General features: G+C 50.1%; 1 protein-coding gene across 5 annotated transcripts; it reads left to right on the plus strand.

Moving 5' to 3' along the window:
- The first annotated feature begins 109 nt into the window (after window positions 1–109).
- On the plus strand, window positions 110–20,696 carry MTG2 (mitochondrial ribosome associated GTPase 2). 5 transcript variants are annotated; one of them, XR_010132328.1, is made up of 9 exons: window positions 110–165; window positions 5,892–10,374; window positions 10,525–10,733; window positions 12,926–13,073; window positions 14,984–15,099; window positions 15,768–15,986; window positions 16,253–16,391; window positions 17,824–19,971; window positions 20,212–20,696. XR_010132328.1 is itself a non-coding variant. In XM_055372837.2 (7 exons), exons 2-7 carry the CDS (start codon window positions 10,530–10,532, stop codon window positions 18,216–18,218), a joined length of 1,221 nt encoding a protein of 406 aa, XP_055228812.1. In that variant the 5' UTR covers window positions 114–165; window positions 10,525–10,529; the 3' UTR covers window positions 18,219–20,696. The 5 variants fall into 5 exon arrangements, 1 of the variants encoding a protein (XP_055228812.1); XR_008674498.2 differs by lacking the exon at window positions 5,892–10,374 and having other exon boundaries at window positions 114–165; XR_008674499.2 differs by lacking the exon at window positions 5,892–10,374 and having other exon boundaries at window positions 114–165; window positions 20,293–20,696.
- Window positions 20,697–20,911: the final 215 nt, after the last annotated feature.

The raw sequence follows: 20,911 nt of genomic DNA on the forward strand, positions 1-20,911 counted from the left end.
CGCTGTTGCTCCTGCTTCCGCTACCAGCGACAACGTCGTCTCTCGGTCCGTCGGCGTGTTTTCTGCACCTGCGCACTGGGCAAGCCTTGGGCTTCCGGAGCCAAAAGGCCCCGGAAGTGGTCGGCCGCTTGCGACGCTCCGGAAGTGACGTGCTCTCCCGAGTCGGTGAGTGCGGGATCGGGGAGCGGGCAGCGTGGGCCTTGCGGGTGGTCGCGGCCCGGGCGCAAGGAGGGGCCTAGGCTTGGGCCGCGGGGTACCGGGGCGCTGGCAGCGGGAGAGGCCCCGGCTTAGGAGCTGAGAGGCCTGGAGGGCTGCCAGGCTGCGAACCCCGGCGGGACCGAGCGCTGCGGCCCCGGAGTAGCGAGCGCTCGGGCGGTGGGGAGCGGCGCCTTGCTCCCCGGTCCTGCCCCACTCTCTCCTCAGAACCGCGTTTTGGGGTCAGAAGTCTTGTCAGCCACCCCGCTGGTGCTCTGTCACAGGATGGGTGCCGTGTGTGAGTTCCGAGTCAAGTTGTTAGGAATTTGCCTTGATCCAGCGCTCTAAGTATTAAACATTTTAAAGTGATTATTGGCAGTATACAGTTGCACAAAAGAACAGAAATATATACACATTTGGATGATAAAACAACAATAAAGTTTTGTATTGTAAACGCGTCTAGGGAGACGCATTTCCGGATAATTCACTGTCCGTGGGTGGCTTTTGCCCAGTGAGAGCGGGTTACCCGTTCTATTCCCATTTACGTTCTCGTAGCTGTGGATACCGAGGAACCGCGTTCACACAGACCTGTAGGTGGGAATTAGAGGGGTTGCTGGGCAGTGTCACTAGAGAAATACCTTTCTTTTGTAAAGGGGAGGACCCATTATAAAAGGGGGACGGGAAAGGAGAATTCAAATTGTTTTAAACGCAGGTTCGTCCTCAGGCAGTTCTGTTTTAGCAGAGAGAACGTAGCAAAACTTGGGCAGGAAATGGATTCCTTTGAAATTATCCTGGCCTTAGCCCCTTGGGAAGTCTGTCTACGCGAACCTCAGTGAGAAGATTCCTGCCGTAAAATGCAGGTGTCAGCAGCATGCCAGGGAGGCCAGAGGATACTGTGTGACTTTGGGCAAGTGACTTAACCTCTGTGAGTCTCAGCCTCCACTGCTTTTAGATGGGCATAAAAAATGTAAAGTCAAGAATCAGGTTTCCGCTGGGCGCGGTGGCTCACGCCTGTAATCCCAGAACTTTGGCAGGCCAAGGCGGGCAGATCACGAGGTCAGGAGTTCAAGAGCAGCCTGGCCAACATGGTGAAACCCCATCTCTACTAAAAATACAAAAAAGTAGCCGGGCGTGGTGGCAGGCGCCTGTAATCCCAGCTACTGGGGAGGCTGAGGCAGGAGAATCGCTTGAACCTGGAAGGTGGAGGTTGCAGTGAGCCGAGACCGCACCACTCTGCTCCAGCCTAGGCAACAGAGCGAGACTCTGTCTCAAAAACATACCAAAAAAAAAAAAAAAAATCAGGTTTCATGCTCACAGGAGGATTTGAGGAGGGTTTATAAAGGGACCGTTTGCAAAGGCAGAGTGCAGGTAAATGACAGTTGGTCCTTTAGCCTGGAACTGGTGGCAGTGGAGTTTCTACGCCTGGACTCCAAAGGATCAGGGAAGGCAGCAGTGATCGGGACAGGGAGAAGAGTCACTGGGGAGGGCTTCTTGGACTGGAGGTGTGAGCCTCAGTCTGAGTGGGCAGGGAGGTCCATGTCCTGGCCTCCTGCTCCTGCCTCCAGTCTCTGGTAGAGGGCCAGGTCCCAGTAGGTTTTCCTATGGGGCAAGCTCAGGCTCCTGACACACAGCACAGGGCAGGGTGGAAAGCTGGTCTGGAAAAGCAAATGGAAGATAGCTCGGCATGCAGTATTACCCCTCGCAGGGTATTATTGTTAGGAATACATTTAAAAGTGGATATATTGGTTGGGTGTGGTGGCTCGCGCCTGTAATCCCAGCACTTTGGGGGGCCGAGGCAGGTGGATTTCCTGAAGTCGGGAGTTCGAGACCAGCCTGGCCAACACGGTGAAACCCCGTCTCTATTAAAAATACAAAAATGAGCTGGGTGTGGTGGTGGGTGCATGTAATCCCAGGTACTCGGGAGGCTGAGGCGAGTGGATCACTTGAACCCATAAGGCGGAGGTTACAGTGAGCCGAGATCCCACCATTGCACTCCAACCTGGGCTACAAGAGTGAAACTCTGCCTCAAATAAAAAAGAAAAAAATGGCCAGGGCGTGGTGGCTGATGCTTGTAATCCCAGCAATTTGGAAGGCTGAGGTGGGCGGATCACGAGATCAGGAGTTCAAGACCAGCCTGGCCAACATGGTGAAACCCTGTCTCTACTAAAAATACAAAAATTAGCTGGGTGTGGTGGCATGCAGCTGTAATCCCAGCTACTCGGGAGGTTGAGGCAGGAGAATCCCTTGAACCCGGGAGGCAGAGGTTGCAGTGAGCTGAGATCACGCCATTGCACTCCAGCTTGGGCGACAGAGCGAGACTGTCTCCAAAAGAAATAAAAATAAAAAATAAAAAAATATATATACACACATACATATATATACATGTATATGTACGTACACAAATTAGCTGAGCGTGGTGATGGGTGCCTGTAATCCCAGCTTCTTGGAACGCTGAGGCACAAGAATTGCTTGAACCCAGGAGGCGAAGGTTGCAGTGGGGTGAGATCATGCTATTGCACTCCAGACTGGGAGTGAGACAGAGTGAGACTCTTGTCTCAAAAAAAACCTTTCTGTGACGAGGGCAGTGTTCTAATCTGTGCTGTCCCATATGTACCCACTCGCGACATGTGGCTGTGTGCGCTTAGATGTTACCTCAGGGACTGAGTTTTTACATTTCAGTTAATTTTAGCCAAATGGCCACATTTGGCCAGTGGGGACTGTGCCGGACAGGTCAAGGACAGCCTTGTTGGAAGGAAAATAAAGACACCAAAGAGCAGCGTGAAAACAGTGGGATTTGTTCATCCGGCAGGGGAGAGCACAGCACTCAGCGGGCCTCCAAAGAGAAATTGAAAGGGCAAAAAGGAGGAAGCAAATTAGGCAAGATTCCGAGTTCAGGTCTCTGGTTGGCTTTGCAACCTTTCTCTGCGGTTGATCTGCAGGTTCCGTGTCACCTGCATCAGGAAGCCTGGTTTCCAGAATATCCGGGCTGGATGGTGTAACGTTCCAGCAGGCTGAGCCGTGGCTATGCTTGTGTTGATGAGCCTGAGTTGTTTTTCCCCAACCTGTTTTTATGCCCCACCCCGAGCCTTCCCATCTGATAGCTCTGGGTTAAGTCTCTTCACCTGTCTGCCCAGTTTCCGCAACTTTAAAATGAGGATGATGAAGGACTTACTTCACAGAGTTTTATGAGGACTGAATGAGTTAATCCCTGAAAAATACTTACAACAGTATTTTGCAAGTAGTGAGGTAGAGGTCTTGAAGGTTTACTGTTAAATTATTTTCAGGTACTTTTTGTATTTGGCACTACCATAATGGGGTTTTTTCTTAATTTTAATTTACAGTTGTTTGCGGCTGGTATTTAAGAATACAACTGATTTTTTTATATTAGCCTGATAACATGCCATCTTGCTCAGTTCCCTTCCCTGGGACTTTTTTTTTTTTTTTGAGATGGAGTCTTGCTCTGTCGCCCAGGCTGGAGTGCGGTAACGCGATCTCGGCTCACTGCAGCGTCTACCTCCCAGGTTCAAGCGATTCTCCTGCCTCAGCCTCCCAAGTAGCCGGGACTACAGGCACATGCCACCACGCCTGGCTAATTTTTATATTTTTAGTAGAGATGGGGTTTCACCATGTTGGCCACGCTGGTCTTGACCTCCTGATCTCAAATGATCCGCCCACCTCGGCCTCCCAAAGTGCTGGGATTACAGGCATGAGCTACCGTGCCCAGCCTTCCCTGGGATTCTCTGTGGAACTCTGTCCTCTCTTCTGTAAACAGGGACAGTTTTCCTTCTTCCTTTTTTCCCCCTTTATTTCAGTGTGTGAAAGGACATTGTTGCATAGCAGTGGTGTGTGTGGAGGCCCTTTTTCTCCATCTTGGGAGGTAGCCATTCAGTCTTTCTTCATTAAATGTGATTAGCTGTAGGCCCTACGTAGTGCCCTTATCAGGGCGAAGATGTTCCCGTCTGTTCCCAGTTTGCTGAGATGTTTTGTTTTCCTCCTCATTAGTGGGTGTTGAGACGGTGGTACCACCTGTTGATACAGTGAAGTGCCTGGGCTGAGTTTTGACTGCTTGATGTGGCCTTGTGTTCTGAGATACCCCTACTAGGCCTTGATGTGTGATCCTTTCTGAACTGCTGGATTCAATTGGGTAATATTTTGTTAAGAGTTATTTGCATCTATATTCATGAGGGGTATGTTCTATAATTTTATTTTTTCTTAGTGTCAGGTTTTGGTACTAGCCTCATAGGATGAGTTGGATAGTGATCTCACTTCCTCTATTTTCTGAAAAAGCTTGTGTAAGATTGGCACTGTTTCTTCCTGGAATGTTGCATGGAATTTACCAGGAAAACAAGCCGAGCTAGAGTTTTCCTTTGGGGAGTGTTCTTTTATAAGAAATTTAACTTATTGAGTAGATACAGGGCTATTTTAGATTGTTTATTCTTGTGTTTCTTTAATAAGTTGCCTTTTTCAAGAAATTTGTCCATTTCATGTAAGTTGAATTTGTTACTGAATTTGCTGGCATAAAGTCGTTCCCAGCATTCTCTTGCCCTCTGGCTGTCTGTAAGGTGTGTCCTGATAGATAACCCGTTGAACATTCCTGACAGTGGAGGCTTGCGCTCTCTCATTTTCCTGATCAGGCTAGAGGTGTGTTAGTTAGCTTGTCTTTTCAGTGAGCCTGTTTTTTTCTGTTACATCTTATTGTTGTCTCTTTATTTCTGCTCTGTATTATTCTCCTCCTTCTACTCGACGCTTACTTTGCTCTTTCTGGTTTCTTGATTTGGAGCCTTAGGTTACTGATTTTAGACCTTTCTTCTTTACCAAGGTAGCCATTAGGGCTGTAAGTTTCCTTCTAAACACTACTCTAGCTGCATCTCTTAAATTCTGGTATTTCATGGTGGCAGGCGCCTGTAGTCCCAGCTACTCGGGAGGCTGAGGCAGGAGAATGGTGTGAACCCGGGAGGCAGAACTTGCAGTGGGCCGAGATCATGCCACTGCACTCCAGCCTGGGCGACAGTGTGAGACTGTCTCAAAAAAAAAAAAAAAAAATTCTGGTATTTTGCATTTCCATTATAATTCAATTCAAAACATTTTGTAATTTCTCTTTTGATTTCTTCTTTGGCCTATGGATTATTTAGAAGAAGCTTGTTTGATTTGCAGGTATTTGGGATTTTCCTAGATATTTTCTAGCTGTTGACTTCCAATTTAATTCCGAGAATAGACCCTGCGGTTGGTATTCATATACTTCCCCCCAGCCCCACCACAGAAGCTCTGTCACCCAGGCTGGAGTGCAGTGTGTGATCATGGTTCACTGCAGCCTCCAACTCCTGGGCTTAAGTGATCCTCCCACCTTAGCCTCCTAAGTAGCTGGTATTATAGGCATGCACCACCATGTCCAGCTAATCAGCTAATTTTCTTTCTTTTTTTTTTTTTTTTTTTTTTTTTGGTAGACACAAGGTCTCGCTATTTTGCCCAGGCTGTTCTCGAATTCCTGGCCTCAAGTTTTTCTCCTGCCTTGGCCTCTCAAACTGCTGGGATTACAGGTGTGAGCCACTGTACCCGGCCTTTCTGTATACTTTAAATAATCTCTAGATTATTTATAGTACAATACAATGTAAATGCTATGTAAATAGCTGTTATACTTTATTTTTTAAATTAAAAAAATTGTTGTATTGTTACTGGTTTTTTTGTTTGTTTTCCAGATATTTTTGACGTGAGGTTTGTTGACCCCACAGATACGGAGGACTGACTATGATTTCTTCTCAATGTATTGAGACTTATGACACATCTTATGGTCTGTTTGGTGACTGTTCCACCTGCACCTGAAAACAGTGTATATTGTACAGTTGTTGGATGTACTGTTATATAAATGTCAACTAGATAAATATTTTGATAGTATTGTTCAGATTTTATGTCTTTACTGTTTTTATTTTTCTATTTTTAGACATAGGGTCTCAGGCCAGGTGTGGTGGCTCATGCTTGTAATCTCAGCACTTTGGGAGGCCAAGACAGAAGGATCGCTTGAGACCAGCCTGGGTAACTGGGAGACCCTGTCTCTGCAAAAAAAATTTAAAAATTAGGCACAGTGGCACTTACCTGTAGCCCCAGCTACTCAGGAGGCTGAGGCAGGAGGATCTCTTAAGTACAGGAAGTCAAGGCTATAATGAGCTGTGATTATGTCACTGTGCTCCAGCTTGGGTGACAGAGTGAGACTCTGTCTCAAAAAAAAAAAAAAAAAAAAAAAGTGTCTCTTTCTCTCGTTCTGTTGCTCAGGCTGGAGTGCAGTGGCATATTCATAGCTCATAGCAGCTTTGAATTCATGGGCTCAAGTGATCCTCCCACCTCAGCCTCCGAAGTAGCTGGGACTATAGGGGTGCGCCACCATGCCCAGCTAATTCCTTTGGTAGAGACAGGAGTCTTGCTATTTTGCCCAGGCTGGTCTCGAACTCATGGCTTCAAGAGATCTTCCCACCTTGGCCTCCTACAGTGCTGGGATTACAGCCAGGAACTGCTGTGCCCAGCTAGCTCTTTTTAATCCACTTTGTCAGCCTCTGCCTTTTAATTAGAATTTGTAAACATTAACTTTTTTTTTTTTTTTTTTTTGAGATGGAGTCTTGCTCTGCCTCCCAGGCTGGAGTGCAATGATGCAATCTCGGCACACTGCACCCTCTGCCTCCCCGTTCAAGCGATTCTCCTGCCTCAGCCTCCTGAGTAGCTGGGATTACAGGCACACGCCACCATGCCCAGCTAATTTTTGTATTTTTAGTAGAGACGGGGTTTCACCACGTTGGTCAGGCTGGTCTCGAACTCCTGACCTCGTGGTCCGCCCGCTTCAGCCTCCCAAAGTGCTGGGATTACAGGCATGAGCCACCGCGCCCAGCCAACAGTAACATTTAATGAAATTATTTATATGGTTAGATTTAGGTGCACTTTTATTATTTGTTTCCTGTTTGTCCCCTCTGTTTTTTGTTTGTTCTTTTTCTTCGGAATTGTTGGGCTAGTTCTGGGCATTTCATTTATCTGTTGGCTTTTCGGATCTGTGTCTTTGTGTTGTGTCTTAGTCATTGCTCTGGAGGTTCCAGTCTGCACACCTGTTAGCCTTCACTGTCTGCTCAGAGTTCATACTGTGCCCCTCACAGAAACGTGGGGACCTTGCAGTCATCTGGGTCCCTCGAATCACCTCCTGACCTTTCTGTTGCCTTTCATGTGGATTACTTCTGTGCACGTTGGAAGCCAACTACACAGTATTTTTTTGTCTACAGTCTTACATATTTAAGAACTCCTAAGAGGAAAACAATAGTATTTTATATTTACCATTTCTGTTGCTCCCCCTTCCCTCCTCAAGATCCAGGCTTCCCTCTGGTATCATTTTCCTTCAACCCGAGGAACTTTCTTGAGTGTTCCTTATACAGCAGCTATATTAGTGACAAACTATGTTCGTTTTCTGCCATCTAGAATCTTTATTGCACCTTCGTTTCTGAAAGATATTTTCCCTGCGTATAGAATACCTCGGTGCCTCTTTTCTTCAAGCACTTAAAAATATTCCTACATAATGGTTAAAAGCAGGGTGGATCCTGGCCTAGATCCTGGACCAGAAGAAGGACGCTCTTGGGAAACTGCTGAGCCCCAAGCCCCACCTGGAGCTCAGTTAGTAGCAGTGCACCAGCGGCGGCCACACAGGCGCGGCTGTGGGGGACACTGGGGAGGAAGTCCGCAGGGATGCCTTTGCACCTTGTCCACAAATCCAAAACCATCTCAAAATCAGCTGTCCTGTAACATATATTTACAGGAAGGGTATCAAGGGGAGGGTGTCCCAAGGAGAGGTGGCCCGGCACGGGAACTCAGCCAGTCAGGGAACAGAGACCCGCCAAAGAATGGGGAGCTCTGGGAGCAGGCGGGGAGGTGGCGCTGAGGGCGGGTCACAGCAGGTAGGGGTTGAGCAGCTCCATAAATATCTTAAAGTGCATGGAGGCCCGGTTTCTTATAGGCGGAGAATGGAGTTACCAAGACCACAAGAGAAAATGAGAATGACCCCAGAGTGCTGAATCGGGAATGAGGACGTCCTGTGCACAGCTGGCCTGCTGCCTCCCAGGTGTCAGGGCCGGCCCAGGAGTCAGGAGAGGCTGAGGAACCTTCCAGCCCAAGGAGCTGGACAAGGTGTGGCAGCTGCAGGCAGCCGGGATAGGGACGCAGACTCTCCTACGGGGAGAGGCACTGCTGAGACCGGGGCCCACGTGGGAGGGCCTGGGGAGGGGCTGTCGGTCATGGCCAGTCTCAATGACACCCTGGTTCTGGAGGGGACACCATTTTCTGTAGGAAGCACACATGGACTGTTCTGAGTGCAGGGAAGTCCAGTCGGCGACTGACTCTTAAATGATTCAGGAGGAAGTTCTTTGTACTCTTCTTCCAGCTTTTCTGTAACTGTGATTGCCTCAGAATTAAAGCAGAATGGCCAAGGACCCCGCAGAGGTAGTGACCTCCCCCCCCAAAGGAGGTGGCACCTTTCAGAGGAGTGAGAGGCACTGCGAGGGAGGAGGCGGGCGGTGTCCCCTCGTTGTGCTCCCGCTCTGGCCCCGTGCTGAGTTTTCAGCCGTCCACTGGGGCCCCTTCTGTACACATCTTTCGTAGTCAGGATGGGGAGCACCTTGTAAGGTCCCTCCTGTGCGACCTGCTGAAGACTGGGGAGCTCTGGGAGCAGGCAGGTATTTGTGCTCATGGTGAAGGGAGAGGGGCTGTCCTCTCCTGGAGGGCAGGGTCAGCGACTTCTTCACTGTGCCCTTGGCACCTGCAAGGTAGCCGGCTGTCATGAGCGGCTTGTTGAATGAGTGACAGCTTAAATGAGGCTTTGAGAGTGACAGTAGCTGGCACTTAGAGTCTGCAGCTGTGCCAACCCTGTCGCTCCAGGGATATTTCCACCCACACCACACATCAGGCACCAAATGTGTGGGTTTTCCACACCAACAATTCGCCAGTCCTCTGCAGACACCAGCCAGGCATCCTGTAATTCAGTTCAGTCTGACCCTGCCGCAGTTATCAGGGACCCCAGCGTTAGGGGCTCAGTCACCCCCCAACTTCAGATGCTAATTGCAAGTAGTGGGTCCTTGGGGAACCCACACTTCTGTCCATCTTGGCTACACATTGGGAGTTCCTATGACCCCTTCAGGTTTGATGATTTGCGGTAGTGGCTCACAGAACTCAGGAAGGCACTTGGTTTGCATTGCCAGTTTACTATAAAGGATGCCACAGCGGGCACAGGCAGGCAGCTGGGTGAGGAGGGTCATGGGCGAGGTCCAGAGGGTCCTAAGCATAGGAGCCTTTGTCCCCAGGGAGTTGTGTGGCTGGCGTTACAGCACGGGGATGAGTTCACCAAACTGAAAGCTTTCCAGAGCCCCTAGTTCAAGGATTTCCATGGAGGCCTCGTCATGGAGACATGATCAGTTATGAACTCAGTCTCCAGTCCCTCTCCCCTTTTTGGAGGGTGGGGGTGGGGCCGAAAGGTCCAGGCTTCTCATCGTGGCTTGGTCTTTATGATGACCAGCCCCCTCCCAAGGCCATCCAGGAGCCCACCAAGAGGTGCTTCATTAGAACAGAAGACTCTCCTGTCACCTGGGAAGTCCAAGGGATTTAGGAGCTCTGTGTCAGGCACCCCATCACCCCTGTCACTCAGGAAATTACCAGCGTTCTGAGAGCTCTGTGTCAGGAGCCAGGAGCAGGGGCCAAGTGTGTTCTTCTCATTCTGTCAGTGCCACAGCCAGGGCCGCAGTTGTGCAGCCGTGTGGATCAGCTCAGCCCGTCCTCACCCAGCCCTGTCCTTACAAGTGAGGAGGCCGAGGCCACACAGGTGGATGGCCTTCCCTTAGAGTTACTTTCCAGAGCCTGGGTGCTTAGCCGCTATGCCCCATGTTTGATATTCTTGTGTTCCAATGTAACAACTTTAAAATTACACAGGATAACACTCTTGATAACATTTTAATAAATGGCTGTTTTTATTTTCAAGAAATTTTGACTTGCACTTCAGATTTCCTTTTTAATATTTTCGTTGAGCGGATACTTGCTATTCCATAAGAGGATATGTCCAGTGTTGTGGAAGATTTAATGTTTTAAATCCTTTGTACAGAAATCCTGCTCCCAAGTCACAGATAGGCTGACGGGTCAGAGGACAAGATGTGACCCAGGGCCGAGAGGGTGAGTGACCAGGAAAATCGGATTCATCAGTTCACTTGTTTGTTTCAGAAACGTGCATGGAGACCTGCTGCATGAGGCCCTCGTCTTCAGTTTCTGTTTCATGCCCAGCATTAAACCAAGTATCTCATTTTGCCAATTTGACTTCTGTAGGGGCCATGGCACCTGCAAGGCGTTTCTCAGCAAGATTGAGGACCGTGTTTCAGGGCGTGGGGCATTGGGCTTTGTCCACATGGGCTGGCCTGAAGCCCAGCCGGCTACTGCCACAGCGGGCTTCTCCCAGGCTGCTCTCGGTCGGCTGTGCGGACCTCGCCAAGCATCAGGAACTCCCGGGGAAGAAGCCGCTCTCTGAGAAAAAGCTGGTGAGACTTCTGGAGTTAGAGCAGCTTGCCTGTCTCCTCCTCAGAAGGCACAGGGTGTGGTTTTGGGTCCTCCTCTTGGTCTCATCTCTGTTGATGTTAGTTGATGATCTTAGTGATGGGGCACGTGGAGCTTCTTGAAAATGACGGGGTGAAACGCAGGCCTGCGTGCTAAATCCCACGCTCAGCAAATCCCAGCAGGCCGGGAGAGGCGCTGGGTGCTTGGAAAGCCGTGATACAGGCTGCTCAGTTTCCCATGATCCTGTGTATTTTACATGTATGTTACGTATATCCTTTCATATGTGTGGCTATTTCTTAATTTAAAACAAATGCGGAGGCTGGGCACGGTGGCTTATGCCTGTTATCCCAACACTTTGGGAGGCTAAGGCAGGCGGATCACTTGAGGTCAGGAGTTCGAGACCAGTCTGGCCAACATGGTGAAACCCTGTCTCTACTAAAAAAAAAAACTTTTTAAATTAATAAATAAATAAAAATAAAACAAGTGGGGGGGAATAGACCTTCCGTTTTATGGTTCTTTAAGCCTTACAAGTTTTTCTTGTTCTATTTACCAAAACCTCCTATTTAAAACATGAATTGTCTCTAATAAATTCAAGAAAATGCACGTTTATGACTCCCTTCGTTTCCTGCTGAATGGAGGGGCTCCAGATAAGCATTACTGGGACAAACAGCACTTCCGGTGGAAAAGCCGCTTTGGTGGGATGTGTGCTCAAATAGCTGAAGCGTTCGCACAGGCTTGTCTCCTCCCCAGGAGAGAAAGTGAGTCGAGGTTTTGTCCTCCACGAAGTGCTCACCAGTGGGGCTTTCCTCCCTGTCTGGTGGATTTTGCTTGCGTTGGCGCATGACAGCATTACACATTGAAATTTGGAAATAACAGTTCGTGGTTTTTCCACATGGTGGTGCCAAAGAATCTTAGAATGTTTGTGTTTTAAATTTTTAAATGTTTTTTTGGGGTTTAAATTTTTGTGTTTAAAATTTTTGTGTTTAAAAATTTTTAATGTTTTAAAATTCTCTTTTAAAAGAAAAAAAAACTGCATTTGAGGAGTATTGGATCGGAGTGCAGAGGCAGCAGCCCTGGGTGGCTGTCAGGGGCAGGGCACGTCTGTCTGTGCACGTGGGCAGAAGCCAGGTGTCTCCCCCAGGGTGTGGTGAGGTTGCAGCACCCTGGGCTGCGGGAGCTGACCCTCCTGTGGTAGGAGCTGTTGTGTGTTGAACAGTAACCTGGTTGGTTCTCTCTCTTCATCCAGATTGCACCTACCTTAGTGACCCACAGAACAGCTTTCCTAGCCGGGCACAGTGGCTCACGCCTGTAGTCCCAGCACTTTGGGAGGCCGAGGCGGGCGGATCACAAGGTCAGGAGATCGAGACCATCCTGGCTAACACGGTGAAACCCCGTCTCTACTAAAAATACAGAAAACTAGCCGGGCGCAGTGGCGGGTGCCTGTAGTCCCAGCTACTTGGGAGGCTGAGGCAGGAGAATGGCATGAACCTGGGAGGCGGAGCTTGCAGTGAGCCGAGATCCCACCGTTGCACTCCAGCCTGGGCGACAGAGTGAGACTCTGCCTCAAACAAAACAAAACAAAACAAAACAAAACAGCTTTCCCTCCAGCAAGGGGCTCTGTTTGCATCACTACATTTTTTAAATGAGCCCTGTTTTCATCAGGCCCCAGAAAATACTCTTTCTTCAGAGTCAAAAGCCTGGTAATTGTCCAGGAACGATTCTAACTTCCTGTTTCCCTATTGCATCCTGGGAAACTAGAACTTTCTAAGAGTAAAGATCTATGATTTCAGGAATGGTTTTTTTGAATGGAAAGACACATTATATAAGGAATATTTCCTAAACAAGATGTGGGTTTTTTAGCTTAGAAATGCTGATTTTTGTTGTTGGTTTTTAAATCAGTCTCACCCAGAGTAAGAAATGCTGAAGTTTTGAAGTGTAGGTCCACACAGAATACTTACATCTGCATTGTGGATTTACCTCGGTCTACAAATGCAACTGACTTGTGGAGACTGTTTTTTATCTTCGGAATTTAGAAGTGATTAGCAATATTAGTGTCATTAACCTCTAATTTTAATAGGCTGTTATAGATAGAAGATGTACATCTCAAATGGATGCATGGTGTCTTGAAAGGACCTTGGAGTGTTGAGATGACGTGGGATACTTGTGTTCTCTGTAGAAAAGGTATTTTGTGGACTATCGGAGAGTGCTTGTCTGTGGAGGAAACGGAGGTGCTGGGGCAAGCTGCTTCCACAGTGAGCCCCGCAAGGAGTTTGGAGGCCCTGATGGAGGGGACGGAGGCAACGGTGGACACGTCATTCTGAGAGGCAGGTGCCCTGGGGCAGTACAGCGGGGTTGAGGAGGGGCCCCGAGACTGCATGTGCATTTGAACTAAAAACCTGATGTATGGGCAGGCACAGTGGCTCATGCCTGTGATCCCAGCACTTGGAGAGGCTGAGGCAGGAGGATCACTTGAGCCCATAAGTTCAAGACCAGCCTGGACAATATAGCAAGACCACGTCTTTTTTGTTTGTTTTTTTTTGTTTGTTTTTGGCCTCAAGGTTTGTGGATCTACAAAAAATTTTTGAAAAAATTAGCCAGACATGGTAGCGTGCACCTGTGGTCCCAGCTACTCAGGAGGATTGCTGGATCCCAGAAGTTCAAGGCTGCAGTGAGTCATGATCACACCACTGCATATTCCAGCATGGGTGACAGGGCAATACCCTATCTCTGAAAAAAAAAAAGCAAAATTTTTTAGACCCAGCTAGGTGCAGTGGCTCATGCCTGTAATCCCAGAACTTTGGGAGACCGAGGCGAGTGGATCGCTTGAGGTCAGGAGTTCGAGACCAGCCTGGCCAACATGGTGAAACCCTGTCTCTTAAAAAATAATAATAATAACCAGATGTGGTGGCACACACTGATAGTCCCAGCTACTCGGGGCTGAAGCAGGAGGATGGCTTGAGCCCAGGAGGTCGAGGTTGCAGTGAGCTCCGATTGTGCTGCTGCACTCCAGCCTGGCCGACAGAGGAAGACCCTATCTCAAAAAAAACAAAACAAAACAAACAAACAAAAAAAAAACCTGATGTATGGATATCATTTTTATAAATTATATGGATATTCAGCCGGGCGTGGTGGCTCACACCTGTAATCCCAGCACTTTGGGAGACCGAGGCGGGTGGATCGCTTGAGGTCAGGAGTTCGAGACCAGCCTGGCCAACATGGTGAAACCCCGTCTCTACAAAAAATACAAAAAAAATTAGCTGGGCGTGGTGGTGGGCACCTGTAATCCCAGCTACTAGGGAGGCTGAGGCAGGAGAATTGCTTGAATCCAGGAGGCGGAGGTTGTGGTGAGCTGAGATCGTGCCATTGCACTCCAGCCTGGGCAACAAGAGTGAAACTCCGTCTCAAAAAAATAAAAATAAAACATAAAACATAAAAAAAATAAATTATATGGATATTCATAGTTAAATAGCACACCCAAAAAAGCAACTTTGAGGCCAGGCACAGTGGCTCACGCCTATAATTCCAGCACTTTGGGAGGCCAAGGCGAGTGGATCACCTGAGGTCAGGAGTTCGAGACCAGCCTGGCCAATATGGGGAAACCCCATCTCTACTAAAAATAGAAAAATTAGCCAGGCGTGGTGGCAGATGCCTGTAATCCCAGCTATTTGGGAGGCTGAGGCAGGAGAATTGCTTGAGCCCGGGAGACAGATGTTGCAGTGAGCCAAGATCATGCCACTGCACTCCTGCCTGGCTGACAGAGCGAGACTCTGTCTAAAAAAAAAAAAGAAAAAGCAACTTTGAACATGTTTTGTTTTGTTTGTTTAATTTCAGGAGCACAGAGAGTTTCCTGTCAGGGAAGCTGACATGTCGGTCGCGTGAAAGCACGAGGCCTGTGTGGTGGGTTCAGTGGGTGCCGCCGGCTGCTGGTTATATTCACACTCACTCAGCATAGATGCATAGCGAGCTGGGAGTGAAGCCTTCACAACAAAAGCATAGAATACAGCTACTGTGAAAAATAAGAAATCTAAAAATTTTCAGAAATGATAGCACTTTTTGAAGGAAAATAAGGATTTCATTTTAAAAAAATCACTTTGCTGGTTTTGTAACTTCTGCTGCAACCTCACTCCATGCTTCCATACCTATTTTTAAGGTTCTTAAACTGGACCCAGACACATCAGCAATAGGCCATGGTTGTCGTAACACAAAGGGACTGAGATCCTTGTTCTTGCTTTAGTTGACCAGCAAGTCAAGTCCCTGTCGTCGGTCCTGTCGCGGTACCAGGGTTTCAGTGGAGAAGATGGAGGGAGTAAAAACTGCTTCGGGCGCAGTGGCGCCGTCCTCTACATCCGGGTGAGCCGAGACTGCCGGACCTGGCCCTGTCCCCGTTGTTCTGGATCATCCAGCTCCTGGGGGCCACCGTGTGACCCACGGGGCCCCTGTGGCTTGATGCCCACAGCTAGGAAACAGCACAGTGGAAACGGAGGCTGGCAGACAGCGGGAAAGCAGCCCCACCCCTCCAAGCAAACCCAGACGGGCATTTGTACCAGGGTCGCACCATGTGCATGTCTAGTGAAAAAGTCATGAAACGATTCTCTTTTAAAAAGAGGGAGCCCACGGCACGGACGCTTCCTCCGTCTCTGACCCCATGAGCCGACCTCTGACTGAGGGAGGCCACTGGCACCCAGCGGGCCTGCGTCTCCTTCGCGAGCTGAATTCACTCGTGTCTTAGATGAGCCATTTTTCCGGTGCTTCGGTTCACACTAACGTTTTAGAAACACTGTTTGAAAAAGCCCTTTGTGCAGTCAGAAGGGTGTGTACCCAGCCCCGTGAAAGCCCTGGAGCACTGGGACCTTTTCCTTGTGCTCCGGAGCTGTTGGCAGAGGTGAGCGGGGCGGGCAGCTGCCCGGGGCACAGTCCGCTCTTGTCTTCTTTTCTTAGCGCTTGCTTCAGGAATGGGTTAAGGCCGCCTTTCCTCACTGCTGGTAGAGCTCAGCTGATGAGTGCCTGCTGTTTCCCAGGTCCCCGTGGGCACGCTGGTGAAGGAGGGAGGCAGAGTTGTGGCCGACCTGTCTTGCGTGGGAGATGAGTACATTGCCGCGCTGGGCGGGGCAGGAGGGAAAGGCAACCGCTTCTTCCTGGCCAACAACAACCGTGCCCCTGTGACCTGTACCCCTGGACAGCCAGGACAGCAGCGAGTTCTCCACCTGGAGCTCAAGACGGTGGCCCACGCCGGAATGGTAGGTGTCCCCACTGCCAACAGCATCTGCACACACTCAGCTCCAGAAAATCCACTTTTCTCAATGGGGATTTGCCGGTGGCCTGGAAGAGAACAGCTTTGCGGCTCACCTTTTTCCCATCAGTACACTGCTGACTTGGTCGTGAGCATGAGCCCTTGTGACTCCCCCAGCCCTGAAATCCTCCCTCTAATCCCAGTTAGTTACAGACTCTGCGCTAACAAAGGTGCTGCCGCGGGCCGTGCCACCATCTTCCCTCTTTCCCCCAGGTGGGATTCCCCAACGCCGGGAAGTCCTCACTGCTCCGGGCCATTTCAAATGCCAGACCCGCCGTGGCTTCCTACCCGTTCACCACCCTGAAGCCCCACGTCGGGATCGTCCACTACGAAGGCCACCTACAAATAGCAGGTAGAACTTCCAGAATTCTCCCAAAGGTTAGATTTAAATGATGTAATTCAGAAAAGTAATGATGTAACTCTTAAATTTAGCTTTCTGTTTAAAATGTAGCATTGTTGGCCAGGCGTGGTGGCTCACACCTGTAATCCCAGCACTTTGGGAGGCCGAGGCAGGCGGATCACAAGGTCAGGAGATCGAGACCATCCTGGCTAACATGGTGAAACCCCGTCTCTACTAAAAATACAAAAAAATTAGCTGGGTGTGGTGGCAGGCGCCTGTAGTCCCAGCTACTTGGGAGGCTGAGGCAGGAGAATGGCATGAACCCAGAAGGCAAAGCTTGCAGTGAGCCGAGATCGTGCCACTGCACTCCAGCCTGGGTGACAGAGCGAAACTCCATCTCAAAAAAAAAAAAAAAAAAAAAAAGTAGCATTGTTTTTCCTAATGTAAACAATTTTTTTTTTTTTTTGAGATGGAGTCTCACTCTCTGTCACCCTGGCTGGAGTGCAGTGGCGCGATCTCAGCTCACTGCAACCTCCACCTCCCATGTTTAAGTGATTCTCCTGCCTCAGCCTCCCAAGTAGCTGGGATTACAGGCGTGCGCCACCACGCCCAGTTAATTTTTTTGTATTTTTAGTAGAGACAGGGGTTCACCATGTTGGCCAGGCTGGTCTCGAACTCCTGATCTCAAGTGATCTGCAACTCCCCCCCCGCCCCTTGGTCTCCCAAAGTGTTGGGATTACAGGCATGAGCTACTGCACCCGGCCCTAATTTAAACAATTTTCATCAGCCTGTTCTCTATGAAAATCAGGTTCCCACCCCATCCCCTAGGAATCTGTCAGTTACAGTTCAGAAACCTGCAATGAAATTCCAGCCTTGAGGACAGTATTTCTTCCCACTCTATTTGTCCCCTCTCATCTGTGGAAGCTCAGCAGCATCACAACACGTGACTTAAAAGCTTTCCTTGTGCCGTTTGAGAGAATAAAACTTTTTCCCAGAAGACAATACACCCATTAAAAATAGTAAGCCTGCTGGTAAGGTTATTTGGATGGCACTTTATATCTGCAGAGTACTCTACATGTAAATTTCTATCAGTAATCAAATGATTAGTAGAGTACAGGCAGCCATTTTCCTCTTTTTTGAATCCTATTAGAAGCAGAAAGAGAAGGTATGAAATGTACTCTACTAGATAGATCCATCGCCATGCCGGTCTCCCAAACATCTCCAAGCATTGAATTCCTCAGGTGTCAGTTGGCCCAGTGAATCACCCAGGTGCTAAATCAAATGGCTTCAGTTCAAGGCGTTCCTTGAAAGGAAAGTGTTAGAACTCAGGAAATCCGCCTCTGCAATGGGCTCCAGGCCTTCTCTCCCAGGCTCGAGGTGGAAGGCCCTCTTGGGTGCTGGGTGTGCCGAGTGGTCACCTCGTGTGCCCCTGTCTTCCCTGCAGTGGCCGACATCCCCGGCATCATACGAGGCGCCCACCAGAACAGGGGTCTGGGGTCCGCCTTCCTCAGGCACATCGAGCGCTGCCGCTTTCTCTTGTTCGTGGTGGATCTTTCTCAGCCTGAGCCGTGGACTCAAGTTGACGATTTAAAATATGAACTGGAGATGTATGAAAAGGGCCTGTCTGAGAGGCCCCACGCAATCATCGCAAACAAGATTGACCTCCCTGAAGCCCAAGCCAATCTGTCCCAGCTCCGGGATCACTTGGGACAGGAGGTCATTGTGCTGTCGGCGTTGACCGGTGAGAACCTGGAGCAGCTGCTGTTGCACCTGAAGGTGCTGTATGACGCCTACGCGGAGGCCGAGCTGGGCCAGGGCCGCCAGCCGCTCAGGTGGTAGCCACGCCAGAGCAGGGTCGCCTCTGGGCCTCTGTCTGAGCAAACCTGGGTGTGAATTCGGTGGTTTTGAATGCATAAAGTGCCTTGTGGACACGGGGGAGTTGTGGTGCTTCTGGGTCTCTGGGCCCCGCCTGCTGGCCTGAGATGCCCTCATGTTGGGAAGCATTCCGTGCCCCCCACCCCGCCTGCCCTCCGTATTTCCTGCACCTGTCAACCTGCGCCGACTGATGAGCCAGTTGGCTCATTTGTGCTGATTAACACCCCTAATAAGGGGTTGGGTGCCCATAACGGGGTGGCCCTGCCGCTGACTCGGGTCTCCGCCATGCACGCGTGGACTCTCGGGTGAGCTCAGCAGAACCGCACAGCCAGAGCCCCAGGTCAGAAGTGTTCTCAGCACAGTGCCCGTCGTGCTTCCATGGCTTGCTACAGAGAGACACCTCTGGATCCACACTGGGGCTGCGTCTGGCCCGTTGTCCAGCAGCCCTGCGGTACAGCAAGCCCAGGCACCAGTGTCTCGGGGAGCCTCACGGCTGCACAAGGGGTGGGGCCGAGGATGCAAGTCCAGGCAGAGCGGCGCAGGCAGCTGTGAGCTTTTCTCCTTCAGCCGTCTGAGAAGAGCAGTGAGGCCAGCTTCTTCCTGTCCTTCAGAACACTTTGCTGTGCTCAGTGGGAGCCAGGAAGCCTCAGGCTTCACGACTGAATGCACCCAATATCCGACCCGGCTGCGTGTTTCTGGCTGGGCTGCCTTGTGCACAGCGAGTTAACTAGAGGGGGTGTGGGCCATGGAACTGTCAGCGTTATTCTCAGAAGGCGGCCGTGGCATGGGCAGGGTATAGTGAGGAGTGGAAGGAGACGTGTGCCTGGCAATATGGGGCGGAATTTCCACTCAGCTCTGTTTGCTGGGGATTTAAAGAGAACCCTTGAGCTGCGCCAGGCAGTTACCAAGCCGAAGGGAGATGATGGGCCTTCGCCCCTCAGTGGGACGGCAGCTGAGGGGGCCTTGCATTTGACCCTTGAGACTGCAGCAGCGCCTTTCCTGTCTGTGGTTTAAGTCTTTGCAGTCAAGTACTGATGCATCCAAGCCAGGCCCATGCCTGGTGTCTCCCTGACTGCAGAGGAGCCCCAGGGCAAGGACAGCTCAGCTGCTGGCAGCCTGCCTGGCCCATAGACATCCCCCAAGTAGTCTCAGGCCTCTGACATGTCCCTGAGGGGCCCCTAAGAAAGAAAGTGGAGGGGACACTCCAGAGGCTGACGTGGGAGGATCATGTGAGCCTGGGAGGTCAAGGCTGCAGTGAGCCGTGATTGCACCACTGCACTCCAGCCTGAGTGACAGAGCGAGACCCTGTCTCAAAAAAAAACAAAAAACAAACAAACAAAAAAACAACATTCTGGGCGCGGTGGCTCATGCCTGTAGTCCCAGCACTTTGGGAGGCCGAGGCTGGCGGATCACAAGGTCAGGAGATTGAGACCATCCTGGCTAACACAGTGAAACCCCGTCTCTACTAAAAATACAAAAAATTAGCCAGGTGTGGTGGCGGTCACCTGTAGTCCCAGCTACTCGGGAGGCTGAAGCAGGAGAATGGCGTGAACCTGGGAGGCGGAGCTTGCAGTGAGCCGAGCTCACACCACTGCACTCCAGCCTGAGCGACAGAGCAGGACTCTGTCTCAAAAAAAAAAAGTGGAGGGGACAAAGAAGCAGAGAAGGATGATCAGAAGGGGACCCTCAGCCCTTGGAGGAGAGACGGCAGCCTCAGGTGAGATGAGCCGCAAGGGTCCCGGGCCGCTTCTCTGCACGCTGGGGTGGGGCGCGCTTTGCACAGCAGGCCGGTGCCTGGGCTTTCAGGAGCAATTCCGTTTTGATCTCACATCAAATCTGCAGCTAGAACATGACAGTCCTTTTACCTGAAGCTTTATTTTAATGTCTTATAATTTCAAAGGTCCTTCTATCCTAGAAACCAGAGATGGGTTTTGCATCTATTTGCTTTTTCTTTCAGGCCACCACAAAGGATTTTGTGGAGTCACCCCAGGCCTGACGGCGTTAATTATCCCTGGCTTTCATCTTTATGCTCTTGCAGGGGATGCTCAAGATGCCTCGTGGCTCGACCCCTGCACGGAGCCCCCAGCCCAGCCTCCCCGTGGGTTGAAACCTTGATCTAGGCCTGACTGTGGCTGCTCTGGGGACATGCCCTCGTCCTTTGCTGAAGCTGAGGCTCCAGAGGGGGCGTCACTGCCACAAAGGTTGCCCAGAACTTTCCTTGCTGCAAAAAGCTCCAAGACTTCTCCCTGCCACACACACAGCTTTTGCCATCGCGTTCTAAAAGCTGACAGCTTTCTCTCCAACACTGTTCTCCCTGAGTAGGGTAAAGCTACACTTGGCTTCCCCAGTTTCCTGCTTCCTGCCTAGAAACAAATTTTTGTCAGTCTGCTTTTCAAATGGGATATATGATTCACATGCCATAAAATTCACCACTTTATATAATTCAGTGGTTTTTTTGTATGTTCAGAAGGTTGTGCAACCGTCAAACTGCTAATTCCAGAACGGTTTCATCACCCCAAAAACAGACCCTGTGCCCGTTAGCATGAACCCCCCTTCCCCCTCCCCCGGGCACCCACCCATCTACCTTCTGTCTCCAGGGACCTGCCTTCCAGACAGATCCTGTAATTGGAGTGTACACTATGTGGCTGTCTGTGCGG

This window comes from Gorilla gorilla, chromosome 21, assembly GCF_029281585.2.
Source record: "Gorilla gorilla gorilla isolate KB3781 chromosome 21, NHGRI_mGorGor1-v2.1_pri, whole genome shotgun sequence".
In the NCBI taxonomy this organism is placed as follows: Eukaryota; Metazoa; Chordata; class Mammalia; order Primates; family Hominidae; genus Gorilla; species Gorilla gorilla.

What these genes read in the sequence shown, in the direction of transcription:
- MTG2 (XM_055372837.2), top strand. Translation starts at nt 10,530, where the DNA reads ATGGCACCTGCAAGGCGTTTCTCAGCAAGATTGAGGACCGTGTTTCAG. An exon ending in CGCTCTCTGAGAAAAAGCTG is followed by an intron (nt 10,734 to 12,925) that starts GTGAGACTTCTG and finishes TGTTCTCTGTAG; the next exon opens with AAAAGGTATTTTGTGGACTA. An exon ending in GCGCCGTCCTCTACATCCGG is followed by an intron (nt 15,100 to 15,767) that starts GTGAGCCGAGAC and finishes GCTGTTTCCCAG; the next exon opens with GTCCCCGTGGGCACGCTGGT.